We start from the raw sequence: 18,433 nt of genomic DNA on the forward strand, positions 1-18,433 counted from the left end.
TCAACAGTGGAAATTCATTTGATGTTTTGAAATCAAATGCCAAAATTGATTTGTTTGACCTGTTTTGTGTTCGCCTTGACACACCTCACACTAGTTTGCTCTAGTGGAGAGGCTAAGCATTGATTTAGCCAAAGTGTAACAGCAAGTGATTGGTATGTTTTCAGGGACTATAGTGCTGTGGAAGTTGTCCCAGGTCTCGCTCACACAAAAATTTGACTCACGATACTGCCAGTAGTCAATTTCAAGAACACTACCCTCACAGCAAAATAAGATGAACCCACGTTTCATAAAGCAAATCCACATTGCATACATGTTGGTCTGTATGGTTGAAAGCCCAATTTCTAAGTAAAGGCATTTGAACTAAGGCCTGTTAGGAAAACTCACGTGGTGCCTGATCTGCTTTGGGCTGCCCTGTTTCTCTTGGGAACAAACTACAGACTGGACTGTTTTGCTACTGACACCCTATTTTAGGCCACTGCTTTTTCAGGACTCTTAACACCCGCCTTTCTCCACACCGAGCTTCATGTGTTGTTGTTGTGCAGTCCATGCCAGTGAGTGTATATCTAGCCATTTCCTGGAAAAGGCAGTAGATGAGAACATTCCACAGCCACGGATTTATCATGCTCACCACCACTTTCAAGTCTGCACTTGAATTTCCCCAAGGAAAAGAAATCCACTAGGAGCTGTATGAACAGTTCTGACTATGGCAGGTTACTGCTAGACATTTTTCCCCCCTGGAGCAGACAAGGCTTTATGTTTGCACATGTACTATGTAGTACACACCTGCTAAACCCAAGTAATCCAAAGAAACATCGGACCCACTGAACATATACAGTACCATCAGTAAACAGGTATACAGACTGACCATACTATCCATATACGGTAGGTTTCGTCAACTAGCAGCAGTGGGATTTAGCATATGGCCCTCTCCTCAAGTGACTTATGTAGCTTTTCCTGCTGGAATGACTGGATACAAAAGATGACATGGAAGAGGACTGAAAAATAATATTCAGAAAGAGATACTCGGGAATGTGAAAATTCAACTGAAGAGATGGAGGGTTAAACAGACTACCCAGGACTAAGATCATTTTAGAGGCATTCATATGTTATGCCATTTGATCCTGACAGAATCCACTCACATGTATTATACTGCAGGATCACAGCTTGTTCCAGAGTAAAAATGGAATTGTGGTATTACAGATTATCTTGAACCTGGAGACCTTGATGCTCAATGCCAGGTTTTGGTTATAAGGTTATAAGGTGATCCTAGGACACGCTTGTCTGTATGATAAGATAGTTTTGATCAAACGAATTGTTACAATGCCAGGATTCTTACAGGTTGTTTTCATTTTCTGCAAAGAAAATTACAGAGGAGCCAAATTTGCCACAACATATCTACTGACTGAAAACATTAGCCACTCAATTATCTCAGATAAAGGAACCCTTTGGGATTTCTCACAGGATCTTATCACCATTTCTGTGCCATTAAACATAAGAGAAGTATTTCACACAAGTTCATTCTGCATTTCTCTTTCCTGACATTAAAAAGAATTAAGCTGAACAGTTTAGTCCAAACTGACTCTCCTTTACTAGATTATATTTTGTAAAGGTTAAAGCATCTGTGTATTTTTAAAAACAGTCCCCAGAAAGAGGTTTTGTAAATGACAGAGAAAGTAACATAAACAACATGGTATTTATTTCACTGTTTTTTTGGTGATATTTTGATATACTGGCTTCATTATCTGCTCAAACAAGCAACTTTCAGGAGACTTTCCCAGCTTACAATTTCTGCTCCACTATGCTACAGCTACAAGAGGGGTGCTGTTTAGGGGGCCCACAAAAGTTTCAGAATTAACATTTGGCTGTTGTAGTACGGTGACTACGATACATTGTAATAACTCAACATTGTTTTAACTGCTTGACACCAGTAAGTGAAAACACATGCCAAATTTAACCTCTGCTTAAGAAGCAGCATTAAAAAATATTAGCAGGGCCAACAAATTTAGCAATGAATAAAAAAATTAGTCCATTCCTTTTACAAATGTCAATGGTAAGTTTGGAAGTGTTACAGCATTCACTCTCAAAGGGATGCCAGTCATAATTACCATAAATACAAATCTTAACTAGAAGTTATCTACCATGTTTTCTAACATACCTATATACTTACAAAAGAAAAAAAACCCTAGAGTTATCTCTGTTTTTAAGCAATACCACTACATAATCTGCCACTACAGTCAAACTATAATTTTTCCCTCTCATCCTCACATTTGACAACCACAGAAACATGAAAGTTTTGGATCCGGTTTTCCCTACAAGAGTGTGTAAATCAGGCCCTTTCACATTGTCCAGTAATGTCAAGGCTGTATTTTCTTTTCTAAGATGGTGACAACAAGAATGAAGGTGAATTAAGGTTCCCTGAGCCTTTCCTGGAAAGCAGAACAAGGATGGGACTGAATCCTTGAAAGCAAAACAAGGATGGGCCTGAATTTCAGTCTACCCAATGACTAATTCAAATAGTAGGAAAACCACAGATAATAACCTGAGGTCAGAAACATGGCAAAACCAAAGTCATGCTCTTGTTTAACTAACAAATTTATAAAGCTGTACGCTTAAAAAAAAAGAGAGATCAACCCAAAATTTTTTTCAGCTCTAACAAAGGAAAACAGAGCATGAAGATATACAAAAGCTATCAGAAACAGAGATTATGATGAAAAAAGTGCATCTATGCACATCTGTGCTGTAACTGGAAAGTCAACTGGCAAAATCAAAACCAAAAAATGCTGTTTTACTAAACACTAAGAACTTGTTCTACAACTGTTGCCTTCAAAACTATTTGGGTCAGGTCCAACTGTAAAGATGCCAGTGAAATACGGTTTACAAGACAGTAAAATCTTGTGCACTGTGTCCTGTAACTTGTTTATTTTTGATTCTGTGGGTTTGCTTTGTCATCTCCCTCTCAGATTTAGGATGCTCTACTTATTAACTCATCCTCTGAAAACAAGTGGGTTTTCTTGTACTTTATTCTGATCTAAAGAGACCACATTGCCTTCTTCAAGGATGGAATGTTTCTGTTAAATAGAATCATATAACTCATCATGCTTTCTCTAATTATTAACTCCAACAACTATGCATTGCAATCATTTCCTCCTGTGAAGCATTCCTATAACATTATTTCAAGTATGATGGTGTTGAACTGAAGCATTCCTTTTTGGATTTTGGATGGCGCTGGCATAGCGGCATAGGCAAACAGATGAAAACAAGTGGGAAGCCACAGTCTCTCTTCTTTCTAACAGAAACAAAATTTTAGAAGCTGGACACAGTTGAAAGGACAATGGCTTAAAAAATTAATAAAAAAGATGACCACTGATAGCACCATCACCTGCTCTGCTATCCTGTGACCCCTCACACAATCAGATCACAGAATATTCTCAGTACTGATTCCTTAAATAGAAGGAATGGAATACAAACATAATTGTAAAAAAGAAAAGAAAAAAACCCAGAACACCGCCTTCACAGCAAAACATAATACCCGCTAACTTTCCCTTTCCAGTTACATTGCCTTTACTTCTGCCTGTAAAATCTTACTGCAGATTCTGAATTATGACACAGCTTATAAACACCTAATCACTTACTATTTGCTATAGTGAAGGCGACAAAGAATTGCAAGAGGAAGGGTGTTCACCTGTGCTTAGGGCACTACACTAGGACAAGAGATAAGTAGAGGCCTATTTTCTATGTAGGTAAGAGTATTGTAACAGGATACATAGAACTAGATTCTCTATATAGAAGTATAGATCAGCTGTACAGAAGTGCTACTATAAGATAAGTTTCCACTGGAAATATCAACTGCTTCAGTGATTTTGACACCATGAGCTGGATGTCACATATACAGCATTCCCAAATTACTCCTGCAACACTGCCTGAACTTTTGAAGTCAAAATAGTTAAAGAAAGAATTTAATAATGAAGACAACTTTCTTTAGAACAGTACTAACATGTTGTTTGTCATTCTAGTCAAACATACACTTGTGGAGGTGAAAGCACAGAAATATCTTGGAAAAGGGAACCATGTGTGTTCCAGCCTCCTGAACGGCGTGTTTGTACACAACAAGCTCTCCAATGGCTCTGTAAGTCATTGACATCCAAGAGGTTTATTGGCTGCGTTCCCTTTGCAGCTGCAGGAGGCGCGATCTTCTTTCCACCTTGTACCACTGAAAGCAAATCCCACTGCATGAGGCCAGGGATCAGTTGTGTTCCACCTCCTGGAGGGAAGACTTGAGCACCGGAATTCCAAAGCAGTAGTAAGAATGAAAAGATGTACACCGAGAGACTGTTCATACAGCTTATCGCACCACCAGAAAACGAAGTTGGCTAGATTCTTCTCTCTCAGGTTATGAAATTGATTCCACTGCTCCCTATTGAGTAGACATAACTCTGGATCCTGACTTAAGAAGTTCGTGACTTGAAGAGCACAGCCATTAGCTGGAATTTAAGCTTGCTCAACAGGGCAGACTAGCCCTCTTAATAAAATAGTATCACTACACATCCCCATTTTAAAAATACTTAAAAATCAAAATATATTCTTAACTTATGCAAAAAAATCTGTACTCCCTGCAGAAAAAAAAAGATAGTGTTATAAAAAAGACAACTCTGAACATTTCCAGATGAATAGCTAGGTACTAATACACTTGTTTTTCAATGCGGTCCAATGTAAATAATCACCTGAGAGACAGCTGCAAAGAAAAGAATTAGACTGATGTTTCAACACTGCAATGAAACAATCTTTAAAAAGCTAGTCTGTCAACAAGAAACAAAGTTACCACCTGTAGCTTTATGCATTCGGCAAACAAAACTAATGTACTTCTGCAATGTTATTTTAGGACACAAAGAAATGCATCCCAGAGTTGATCTCCCACTGACTGCAATGGATCAGCAGCTTTGTCAGAACTTCACAGTAAAAACAAAATTATAGTCATCATGGTAGTGAACAGAAAGTTAAGTGAAACCATTTTAAAAGACAAGCAATGATAAAGTTCCTTCCCTCAAAATAGGGGATATGTACAGGGTTCATCTCTGCTCAGTGTAATCATCTGCTACAAAATTGCTAGTATAGTTTACTTACAGATGACTTTTTGATAAAATTAAGATCTTACCGTCTATCTGACCTGAACAATAATTATATATCTGTTGCTCATAGACTACACATTGCTCCACTGTTAGCCGTATCCAGAAAACTGCACATTGGCAATAACCCCCTTTCAATTCCAGAGGATAAGTTTAAAAAAAGAAAGAAAAAAAGGGGGAAAAAAGCCATTTTCACAAGGAACGTCACAAGAAAAACCATCTCTTTCGGGGGGGGGGGGGGAATGAAAATTACCTCTTCTCCCTAAAACTTTTTTACACCCCCCACCTATGAAATAGAATTGTCTAGGAAGCCCTCAACCTGCTGCTTTGTTACTGAACACTGCCACAAGCAACTAAATTACAGCTTCCTTTCTAAAAGTTACTGGTTGCAGCAGACTGCAGATGTAAAATGCATTACAAAGCAGAGTGGACTAAGGCAAGCACTTCTACAAAGTGAGAGTAATACATGCAGTACAGAAACAGTTGTGAAAGTGCCGTTTTAATGCCAATGCACTACAAAGTGCTTTACGATCTAGATTTAGGGACATTATTTTCATTTTAATAATACAGCTGTTCTTCCTGCAGTAATAAAAGACTAGTAAAATGCCAATATTACATGGGTCACGTTAGTAATGGAGAGAAAATATCCCTGCCAACTTTGCAAATGTGCTGTACTTTCAGACTCCAGTAGAAGAGAATAGTTAAACAAATATTCACATAGGATTTAAGGTTGGGTTTTTCCTTTTTCTTGTGGAATGCAAAGGCTTAAATGCAATTGCTCTTCAAAAAAAGACAAAAACAAAAAAGACCAACTCCCTCAAAATACATGCAAGCTGACTTGCAAAAGTAAATTCCTATTATAACACTAAGGATGGATATAAATGGAAAGCACAGACCTTTTTTCAAGACAAAACTGAACTCTTCTGCCAACAACACAGGGTGCATCTAAGTCACATTTTCCTTAAGATCTCACACCACAAACATTACTGCCTAAATCATGATGCACAATACTGTCCAAATCATGATAAAAATCATTAAATACAGTTACTTTCTTTCATGGTACTTCTCACTAAAATCACAAGATACAATAGAGAGATTTGTGTTTGTTTTATTCAAGAGCTTTAAAGTTATTCTCTTGTACCTGGACTTTGCCCTATTGACTGGTCTTCTTTTATTTTCGATTATCTTTAATCTTCCCTAACATGCTGAAAGCAAATTTCCACAGCAAGACACAGGCATTAAAAAAATTCCCCACAATAAAAAAAAAAACAAACAAAAACCCAGAAAGTTGTCATAGCTACTTGCCTCTTGGCAATTTCTCAGCATTTTCCAGGGTTAGTGCAATATGTCCACAGAAAAGGAGAAAGACCAATCTTGATATCATGGTTACAAACCCAACCTCGCACTTTGAATAATGCTGATAGAGGTTATCACACAAGGTACTGCAGCTGCAGTTAAAAGTGAACTGTTCTTTCTGTGACAGAGGCAGCAACACTTTGACACAAGCTTAGTTCACACAGTGGGAGGAGACAGGATGACATCATCCACTCTCACTGGAAAAGGAGAATTAGTCTCAAAAAAAAAATTAAAAATAAAATAAAAGTCAGGCTCCCCCCAAAACTATCTTCTGGGTTTTGTTACAGCGTCTTTCCACCTCTCAGGATAAGAGATTAACCTATACGGTCACTTACATTTCATGAAGATAAAACTAGAAACATATCAAAACCTCTATGAACTGAAAACTGTTCAGAGAGACAATTTCACTGTTTTGTTCATGGAAGCTGAACTTAAAATGCAAAATTAATATTCATATTACTCAGAAAATTTTGTTTTCCTTATTGAACTCAGTACCGCTGCAATCTTGAGATTTTGTTTAAGTTTTATCTGGGCTATATATTGCTTTCCTTCATGCAAAATAAATAATTTCTGCCAAATGGGTGTAACTGGTATGATAAACATTTACTCAGTAAAAGATCTGTGTTTATAATAAATAAATGTCACTTTTCACATGTTTATTTGATTTTGACCATTTAAAAGTATTTTATATTTTCCCCTTTCATACAAGTCTGCTGAGTCAATGGGCGTACCGCACAGTGAAAGCTAAGAGACAACAAAGTTCCCTCCTTGGGCTATGTCCTCTCGCCAGCTACATTAATGGAATGTCTTTTTCATTTACAGTTATGTCAGCTGTTTCACTCAATATTTACAGTGATCTGACTAAGCACAGAATTTGGCCCTACTCACAACAGAGATGCTGGGAAGGAAGGGGTGAAGCAGAAGAAGAAAAAGGTTACAACTGGAAAAGAACTGAATAAGGAAGAATTTAGTTTCAGTATCTGGAAAACATCTCAGAAGAGATTAAATCTATTAAATTAAGTAGTGATTTCTCTCTCTCTCTCTCTCACTCACTGTCTCAAGCCCACCCCCCCCCTTCCCAAAAAACAAACCACAAATACCACAAATAGATATCCATCTCTTGCAATATGTAAAGCTCTCCAGTATGCTTGGTCTGTTCCCACCCCTACTTCCCTGTTCCCGATAGTGCTACTCTCATACATTAAAGTACTCAGTAAGCAGAGAAAATCACCACCTTAGTGCCTGGGCTGAACAGAAATATCAAAGGAGTTCAGAACAAAAGGGTAATATGATGGCATATGGGAGCATTTCTAAAAAGGCACATCAGTACTATATTTAAAAGATCCCATCTATTCCACATTTCAGAAAGAATAATTTCAAAACAAAAGCTAATAGTAATGGTCCTAGAGACAAAACAAGGAAATTTAAGCTCTTTCAACTCAGTATGGACAGCTATAATGTTTTAGAGTCTGACCACATGATCTTGTTTTAATTCTGACAAAAGGAAAACTTTTCCTGATTCACTAACTCAAATTTGGGAATAATGAGTTGGAAGCTAATATTATACATAGACCCTTATCAAAAGCCTCAAACACAAACAACTCAAGGATCATTGGGAGAATTCAGATTCTAAAAGTGAGTTTTTTCCTATGAATATTAAGAACAGATAAATACAGCAGCTACAATTCGGATAGGACAAAAAGGTGTTAAAAAGACCATAGAGATGTATAGGAGTCTCCCAAAACACTGACCACACCTGCTGGCAAATGAGTTTCAAATGACAGAAAACTGGATACACAGAGCAAATGTGCTGTTTTTCTTCTTTTTTGGTTAAAATACGTAATGTGGAAATACATATTTTGGAAAATTCTCCACAAAGCACATTCTATTTCTTCCTCTTCAAAACTAAAAATAAGAAACCAGCCATTTGATAGAGTAATCTCTCAAGAGAAGTAATAGAAGATTGCTGCTTAGTAACTAACAGCTGTCTTTATATTACTTTAAAGATGCACTGCATTGGTTTGTCTTACAGATGATTCACCATGTAAAGATCACAGGATACCTTTCAACAAAACATAAAAGGCCAATTTCTAGTCAGAAAAACCTTAGTGAAACATGGTAGTTACTTGGCTATCTAAAAAATAGGTTTTAGCTCCCCTCAAAGAGATAGACATGCTCCCATTCCTGCTTTCATAACCACTTGTCTGCTTCTCTGCTGCTAGTTCCTCCTTTCCTCTTCCTCATTATCCTAACATTTCTTTTCTTCTCTGTTGGGCATGCCATACAAACATTTAACTTTCTCCCTTGAAACCCTGGTAGACTAATCAGGTCCCTTTCCCTCTGATCACTTCCACAGAAAACAGCTCTGGTCAGCCCAGATTTCTGAGACCCACATCATTGTGCATTTCCTTCCGTCTTATCAAGCATATGCTTCAGCAGAGGCAACTACAGTTTGATAAGCAGATGTGAGTGTAAACTTCCGTCAACTATGTGCCAGAAGTCCAAAATCAGCATATGACATTCCTTTACACTTTTCCATTACGCTCCCTGCATCTGCATCATCCATATGTTCCATGATTTTGTTCATGTATTTTCCTCACACGACTGACTTCTGGGGAGAATTTCTGTTGGAAAAAACAAATGAGGAAAAAAAAATTTTCAAACCAAGTTCCACTTTCCTCTTTTCTAAATCTTTCTGCTGTTTACTGGGCACTGACTACAGCAGTGACAAGAACGAACATAGGAACAGAAGGGAGTTCCTGAGACTTCAATCCCTAGCCTGCGCTATTGGATATATCTGCAATTCTGTTCAAGTATCGGATTTCTCCTCTTGTTGGAGGGTTGCTCCACAATCTCCATTTAAACAGAGGCAGCATCTGTTTTCAGTTTACAGAAATAAAAACTGGACCTCACACTTCACAGCAGAAATTATCTAACCTAGAAGTTCCTCAGGTTACTCTCATCCACACAAACCTTGAATTATACTACCCATCCTTTGACTCCGGAGAGCACATCAGAAGCAAAAGGTTAAACATGGAAGGGTCAGTTAACACCAGTTTTGCATTATTGTATTTTAGTACAAAAGACAAGAAAAATGAGATAAAAACAGTTATGGAAAAGTCTCTAACAGATCAAAATTAGTCAGGAAAAGTAATGGAAAAGTTAAAAAGTCTGATCCCCCTCCTCCTCGTGAGTGCCAAATTAACATTTAAGTAACAAAGTCAAGTACTCAAAAGTTTATTTGCTTACCTCAGCTTCAACTGAGTCTCTCTGGGGTAGATGCTCAAAGACAGAGATTCCAACAAGATGGTATCACAGCTAGTCTGGGCGCAGAACAAAGTTTTTCTAGTTCTATTTTGATATTTCCCAGACCAGCAAGTACAGTGAAAACATGAGTATGGTCAGGAAAAGAAAAAAAAAAGGGGGAGGGGGGAAGAGACAGAAGAGCAGGAGATAGAATTTTACATTTTTTTCCAAATATAAATATATTCTTGTTGAGATTTGGGCTCAGTTCTGATTCACCTATCATTCCCGATTACTTTGACAAGCCAAACCTAGCTGACTCAACTTCTTACTGCTCTAATTTAAAGCAGGGAGAGTCTGTAAAACACAACCTTAAAAATCAAAATCTTATCTCCCTCGAATAAAGCACAATAATGCCATGCTAAGTCCTCTAAGAGTAAGGACTTACTTGCAGTATACTTGCTCTTTTTTCTCTTCATTCCTGGTTTGTACTGTACCCTTCACCAATGCTGTCTATTAAACAGAGTGGTGCCTTTGGGATAAAATATGCTATATAGATGTTAATTATAATTTTCATTCTCTTGTGTGTGACTCACTTATTGGACTCCTTTTCTTGTAAATCTGTCACAGGATCTGCTAAAGGCCTTCAGGAAAAGAAAGATGCCAAGGAACATTCTTTCAGATGTGTTGCTTTAAAAAGAAAACAAAGAAAAAAGAAAACCCTAACCCTACTCTTCTGTGAGTCTGCAATTACTTCCTCTTTCCTACTCTCCCACTCTTAAAAGCAAGCATTTGAACTCTCACACTATTAAAAATACAGGCTGGCATGTCAATCTATTAGTCAAAAATAAGGTAAGATGTATCTCATTTGATAGCATGCAAATAACAATGTCAGAGCATTCTAGTATCCTGATCCCAAGCTGAGATTCAGATCTCAAACTTAGTGTGATCAGAGACAAAGTGAATGGAAGAGAATCAGCCAAAAGAGATGAACGGAACAGCTGGTTCTCATGACTTTTTGCTACATAAAGTTTATCAAACTTTTCCAGCACTCACTTCTTTTGACACTTGTAATCTCGGACAGTGACTCATCTTTATTAATGGACTGTGTATTACACCAAAGTTTTGCAGGACATGGAAGTAACAAAAGCATTTAACTTCTCTGTGACGTTATTAACATATTTTACTGTTTCCTTTATTATTCAAATAATCTACTACACTTCCTTCAGCAGCTTTCTACTACTCCCAACATCATTACTTAATATATTAAGACAGTGCAAATTCCAGGTTTTCCGCTGACACCCCTTTTCATTTTCCTATTTTGTATTGCTTTGTTTTGGGCTTATTTTGCTTTTTACAATATTTCTCAGCATTCCAACATTCTATTTTAATCTGCCATTTTTCATGTTTTGTTTGGCATTATGGACTGCATTGCCACTTTTTAAAAAACACCTGGTAAGTCCTACCATTCAGCTATATACTCTTCATTACCATAGTTCCTTCAGACAGAGTCCATTGTACAGCACGGCATAACTTTGTCCTTACATTGGCAAGGCTTATCATACCATAATCTTCTACTGCAGTAAATTCTACTGGATTATAGCATTACTAAGGTTGGAAGTGACCTCAGGAGGTCCCTAGTCAAAGCAGGGACAGCCACAAAGGCGGACCAGGTTGGCTCAGGGCTTGCTCCATTCAGGTCTTGGAAAACTCCAAGGACAGGACAGAGAGAGGCACAGAGTGCACAACCTCTCTGGGCAACCTGCTCCACTGCCTGACTATCCTCGCGAGTAAAAAGTTCTTCCTTGCATACAGTCTGAACCTTCCTTGTTTCAGCCTGTGCCCAGTTTCTCTCTTCCTCCCACCATGCACCACTGTGAAGAGCCTGTCTTGGTATGCTCCTTGTAAGTACTGGGAGGCTGCTGTTACATCTCCCGGAAGCTGCATCTTCTCTAGGCTGAGCGTGAGTTCCCTCACCTTCTCCTCACAGGGCAAGTGCTACAGCTCTCAACCATCCTGGTGGACCTCCACTGGATTCACTCCAGTTTATCAATGTCTTTCGTGTATCAGAGGGCCCCAAACTGGACACTACTCTACACAGTATTCTTGATTTGGTCTAACAAGTGCGGGGTAGAGGGGAATAATCACTTCCCTCAATCTACTGGCTATATGCCTGTTAATACAGCCCAGGACACTGGTGACCTTCTTTGTCACCTGGGCTCACTGCTGGCTCCTGCACAACTTGCTGTCCACCAAGATAGCCAGGTCCCTTTCAGCAGAGCTTCTCCCCAGCCAGTCAGTCCCCAGATCGTATCATTGTAATGGGTTATTCCTGCCTAGGTGCAGGGCTCTGTAGTTGTCCCTGTTGAATTTCATTAGGTTTCTGTTGGCCCATCCCTCCAACCTACCTAGGTTTCTCTGGATGGCAGCCCTGCAACTGGTCATCTCAATTTGGTGTAACTTGCAAACATGACAAGAGTGCACTCCATCACTTCCTCCAGGTCATTGATAAAGATGTTAAAATGACAGGTCGTAAGATTAAACCCCTGTGGTACTCCACCTGTTACTGTCATCCAGGCAGAGTATGATCCATTAACTACTGCCCTCTGAGCCCGATCATCCAACCAGTTATTTACTCATCCAATTGGTCACACTCTGTATGAAGCACTTTAAATAAACAGATGTACACTCTGTAAAATATATTGTATGTATGCTACAATATGTATTTTAAAACACAATCAAGAAAAACAGCTTCCCTGTACAAGTACTCAACACTTTACACTTCTTTAAAGATTGACCTCTCTGAATACCTCTCCTTCACTGTTACTTCTTAGCTGAAACAGATTTGCCTAGCTGCATTAAATCCCTATAGCAAAAACCTAGCCTCTCCTTTGGAGTACAACATAGTTATTGAGTACCAAAGAGACTGCTGTCTGAAGAAAGCTACTCCCATTTCTCTTGAGATAACTAACACAAATATGGCCTCTCCATTAATAGAACATCTACAGCGCAACATTCCTTCCAAACACATTCTGTCCATACATCTCTTGCCATCGTATCTCTAAATGCTGAACAACTGTCTGCACAAAAACAATATCTAATCATGCTGAAATGCAGGCAGAAACAACAAGCAAAACAAGGAAAGATGTGACAGTAATGAGTTCCTCCAACACAGTAACTGCATGAAAGAAAAGTATGCTAGCATATGTAAATTTTCCAGAGATTACACTGAATTTAGGCTAGCCTAAATTATTCTGGATTTTAACTGGATTGGTCTAAACATATTTAAATATGAGCATGGACTTCAAGCACCAGTTCTATCTTAGATAAGTTACTTTGGAAGATGGGCTTCAGAAGCCAGGTTGCCCTAAGCCTCAGTATTCCAGTATTCCATTACAATCTTCCATTGCAGAAGTCAGCTTCGCCTGGCCTCTTCCAGTCTCTCTCCACAGTATGTTCTGATTCATGAAGATAATGTAAAATCAGACTCTGGATTAGTGGATTCAGATGTGAAGTCTGGAGTCTATTATCACGCACTAGCATAGGATACAAAATGCCTGTAAGATAGTAGAGTGTCTTTATTATCTTCAGTGTCTCTGAAGATAGTAAAAAAGCACTAGAAGACAGTAAAGAAGCACTAATGATCGATTGTTCTGATGTTTGCCAAGCTATACTATAGTGGATTTGTACAGGAATGAATACCACATGTCATATCACATATCTCTGATGCAGAATTAGTTTATCTCAGATTATAGCCTCAAAACAAACTATTAAACCATAAGAAATGGTGCCCTTCCTTCTCTGCTCAATCACATTCCAGTAAAGTACTGAAGACTTCCTCCTCTAAACTACTGCAAAGACATATAACATGCTTCCTTCCTTCTCAGCCCATGAAGGAATTTCCTGTGCTTTACCCCTGTAACTATGAATTGTTCCTTAGCTCTTCTTACCAGAATTTTTAATTCTCATCAGAATCCTCACTCGAGCACCTGACATCAGCAATACCACTTTCTTGACGCTAGAGGACATCCTCAAGACAATTTTTAGCCAACAGAGAGCCTTCTATCATGTAGCCATTTTTCAACAAATTTTACATAATCCATATTATATAGCTGTGCTATTTCAATAAAATCTGATTGCCATATATAGTCTCTTTAAAATCACAAGGAAGTTTTTGAATATCTGTGGTTAATACTTACAGTAACATGTATGCACTGAACAGTGCAATGCACCATTTCAGTATAAATGAAACAAAAGTATTTTTCTTTTGTTGTTAATAAACTGTAGCTCAAATAGAGATTCTCACCAAATACCCATCTATGCTATTCCCAGATTAAAAGTATGTGATGTATAAACTACAGCAAGGACCCCAAAACTTACTTAAACTCTGTGAAGCTGTCAACAATTTTTTTTCTTTATTAAACAGGTATCAGGACATTTATTGAGCCCCCAACATCCTCTCTTATCAGCACAGAGTAATTCTACAGAAACTCTCTGGTGAAAGCAAAGGAGCAGGTGAGTGAAGTAGCTGTGAATGGAATGCAGCATTTAAAGGTCATCAAACATGACTGTGGTTCAATTTAGGGATGACTAAAAATAATAACTATCTGCCAGCTATTTATATTAAGGGTCCAGCCAGCAAATTAAGAATCCATACAGATCTTCGGTATTAAATCCCAAGTAGGCTGACAGAAACACTGACGCACCAAGAGGAGATGAGGATTTTGAGAGGAAGGTAGTTGTGTTTGAACAGTGCTGCACTAAACAAAATAATCCGTACCTCTCAGAAGGGCTAACTAGCTTGGACATACTACTTATTAATCAAAGTGTTCCTCTAGGCTGTTCACTATAGCCTTCCCACAGACTGCAGCAGATACTACCAAAAACGCCAAGATTTTTTTTTTTTTTTTAAAGTCTCTGTTTCATGACATCTTCCAGCATAGGCTTCAAAGACAGAGTGGAGATGGAGGCTAAACTGCCCTCCAATTTATAGATGTTATCCTTTGTATCAGAAACAAGGCAATACAAAAAGTGTACAAGGCTATGGCCTGTGTTCTTTGACTAAAATAGAAAAACTGAGTCCTCTGTGGCTGCTAGCTCAATTTATCACAGCAGACAAAGCATCTGAGTACAATTCAAAGTTGACATATATTTTGTCTCACTGCAGTTGAGGCACTGAATTAAATACAAGTCAGTGCTGAATCTGGCCCACTCCAGGGAGAGCAGGTGCAGCCTTAAGCTGCGAGTATTTCCCTCTCCCCTCCCCTTCCCTACATCAGTCATTCAAAGGCTCTGACAGAAAGCCAAGAGAAGCCCTGGAAATAACTAGAGCAAATAATAAAAACAAAACACTGTTAACATTTATCAAGAGCACTGAAGAGGTCTCACAACCAGATGGAGAAAGACAACCAGATTCTTAGTTTTATTAAAGGATACTTATTTTCTTGGCCTAATGTCTTTACAGAAAAGAAAATTATTCCTTTGGCTAGGATGCAGAGAGATGATGAATGTATGCAAAGACAGCAGAGAAATAAATCGTGTTTGTTCCCCTCTCCTTATGAGTCACTTTGGCCTAGAAAACATCTTCCAAAAACTTTTTGGCTGAATTGAGCTATGTTGGGTTACAATCAAGATCAGCAGGCCTATATATTTCAGAATACTGCGAAAATTTTTCAAACGTGTTTGTGCTAGTGCACTACTGTGCACAGAATCTAAACATGTAAAAACATCCCTGTAAACTTCATTTTAAATTGAAATGGCAGCTAATGATCAACAGAACTAAGTATACAACCAAATTACTAAAAATCATTTGTACTGTATACATTCATATCCTCAGTTGGTATGATAATCATCCTCTTACCCAGGGACAGAAAAAAGGAGTCACACTGTATGAAGCCTGAAATAGCAGTGCATGCACGATTTATTTGAGGCAAATCAAAACTCAGGTTAAAAGAAAATAGCACAGATGTTCTATCTTTAACATGAAAGGATTTAGCACACCAATTTCAGAGCAAGAATTTTACAACTGTAAATCCAATCCAGTTATTTTGCACTAAAACAACACTGTGCTAAAACATAATGACAAACATAATGGCATTATCTGCAGAGCAAAGGGGTTGTGCTTCACTTCAGAAGTGAACAACAATTGCAGGTTAATAAAGGTATACTTTGCAGTGTTAGAGTATCTTTCTGGCGGGAACCTCTCAAATCTCCACTGGCAACATTCCTTTAACGTCAGAAACTGTGCTCACTTTAGCAAGTGGTGCAGCCCAAAAGAAGCAGATTTGTACACAGCCAAACAGTTGATGCTCAAGACCTAACATTCCCAATACAGTTATGTCAAGGGAGAAGGGGAATTACGTAATACTAGTCCTAACCTGGTACCATGAAATAAATGACCATTAGTGGCTAGAGTGCATTACATATGCACCCAGAACTCATCTTTCAGTTGTTTCATCTGAAAATAGACCAGTTTGTGCTCCCCAAGACATCACCATGATGTGAACAAAATGTAAGTGGGGACAAACGGAAGCATCTCTTTAAAGGCATGCTCTTGATCTCAAATAAGATATGAAGAAGATGCATAAAAAAAGAGATCTAACATAAAAATAAATATTGCTCTGAAGAACAGTGTTTTCCATAATTCTTGAATTTAATATACCATTAACAGCTAAAGAAGTCTAGAACCTTCCCACCCCCAAAAGAAAAGGCACAGCATTAGACAGCACAATAGCAGATAGTTATTATACCACATATTCAAGAAGAAAGCTGATTCATTCAGTGTCTAACACTATTTAATACTTTGTTTAGGCAAGGACTTGACCAAAAATTCTTATTATTGTCAGATGAGATGTGAAAAGCCACACATTAGGAAGAAGAATGATAGCTAATTCATCCCATAGCACTGATGTAGTCACCAAAATAAAACCTGCCACCTTCTGGTCCACTCCTAAATACTAACACACTGAGTTTACCTCAGTTTCTCTTAAGACATTCTTAGTTCACAAACTGTAGTCTCCCAAACACTATCTCATAATGCGGAGTGCATGGAAACTGAATACTGAACTGTTTGCTTGTTTAAAAGCTTGTAATATGTTTTTCATGTAAAACTGGATTCTGTTTTGTGAAATACTATATGTAGAAAGTCTTGAACCTGCTTGTGCCTGAGCATCTTGAAAACCTATCAGGTAATATTGATATGGTATCCAAAGTGCAAGTTTGCAAGAGCTCACAGAGTCTGTAAAAGCTGGAAACTACTACAGAGACAGGGACCTGGCACACAATCTGGTGTACAGCCATGTGTAACAGTACATTTTTAAAATCCCATCTTGTGTATATATTTTTTCTTAATGAGTTGATATAGCTGTTTATCAAATAATATCACCATCTATGTTTTCCTTTTGTGCTACACACAAGTAGACACACACAGACACGCACTCAAATCCAGAGCTCATTCAGAACATCTTCCCTCAAAATTAATGTTTCTATATATTCAGGTGAGATAAGTTGACAGAACATGCAGCAGAACACTACTTGGAAGCATTACTGAGTTGAGCAGAAAGTGCCAGACGACCCTCAATGTGCAGTCCCTTGGTTAGTCATAAGACAAATACTAGTTCAAGAACCGTACTCTGCCAGTCTGCATCAGTCACAAAGTGTAACTTCCTCCTCCTTTCAAAGCATTCATCCTTAGTGCTACTGCAGACCAGCTTAACAAGGACTCTGAGCATCAGCTACATTTTACTGTGTGGACACCTGTCTGCAGTTGCCATCAGTTCACCACAGAGCGGACCCTGAGGTCCTCTCAGAGGACCCATTCTTTGAGCACCCTGAGTTGTTCTCAAATTAAAAGCAATACAAAATACTGTAAAAGCAAGATAAATAGCGGCCTGGAGAGTTTCAGGGCTTTAACGCAGGTGCAGGGCAAACAAGAAATTAACAAAGGAACTTGAACCAGCTTGGCTCTTTATAAGAAATACCCTGTAAACAACATAACGTGAAATGCAAGCATTCACAGGAACAGCATAAATTTTGTTGGAACTTACAGGCCTGAAAAGGAGTGGAGGAAACAAGTAGTAAGATGAAAAGACCTTCAAGACAAAATCATGCAAGATAGAACCAGTATTTTAGTATTCATAAAAAGAACTGCTGAGTACTTTAAAACTACATGATCATAACAGTCATGCCCATGTATGAGAAAATAGATTAGAAACAGGGTCTGTGCATGGCATCAGCTCAAGTCATAGCATGGGACAGATTTAGCAAACGCTACTGGTGATCTTTTCATTCTATATTATACCAAGTAACAGCCCAGAATATGTGAAGAAAAAAAGTGGTGTGTTTCATAACCTTTGGAAACGCATAGTTGTGAAGATCTGGACTATGTGGCATACAGAAAGACGATCTGCAGGGCCGGACGAATGCTCTTAAAACAGTTAAGATGAATCAAGGTGTTGCACAGTACTGTATTCCTTCAGTACATCTGGGAGAACTACAGGCTGCAGGTGACAGAACGGAATTAAAGATTTTTTTTTAAACAACTAGTCTGAGAGAATCTTTCTTTAGAAAATGGTCCTAAATATAAATAAAAGTTGATATTCTTACTGAAGAAGTCAATTTAGAACTAAGCGGCTATTAGAATACATTTATTGAAAAAAACCTTCTAAATCATTCTAATTAATCTTTAATTTATTTTCAGGAGTTATTTGCTA

At 38.2% G+C, this 18,433-nt stretch overlaps 1 protein-coding gene across 50 annotated transcripts in view; it reads right to left on the reverse strand.

Moving 5' to 3' along the window:
- The window catches only part of ABI3BP (ABI family member 3 binding protein), a 180,944-nt gene extending 171,076 nt beyond the window's left edge, over window positions 1-9,868 (reverse strand). For 49 of the 50 annotated variants that reach the window (XM_064521321.1, XM_064521286.1, XM_064521267.1 and 46 more), the window contains exon 1: window positions 6,429-6,650. In XM_064521321.1, the coding sequence (XP_064377391.1) occupies window positions 6,429-6,507 (79 nt within the window). In that variant the 5' untranslated portion in view covers window positions 6,508-6,650. Of the gene's footprint in view, window positions 1-6,428; window positions 6,651-9,728 lie in introns of those variants that run through there. The other variant, XM_064521187.1, reaches the window with a different exon arrangement.
- Between the last annotated feature and the right edge of the window lie 8,565 nt (window positions 9,869-18,433).

Source organism: Dromaius novaehollandiae, chromosome 1 (assembly GCF_036370855.1).
Source record: "Dromaius novaehollandiae isolate bDroNov1 chromosome 1, bDroNov1.hap1, whole genome shotgun sequence".
Taxonomy (NCBI): Eukaryota; Metazoa; Chordata; class Aves; order Casuariiformes; family Dromaiidae; genus Dromaius; species Dromaius novaehollandiae.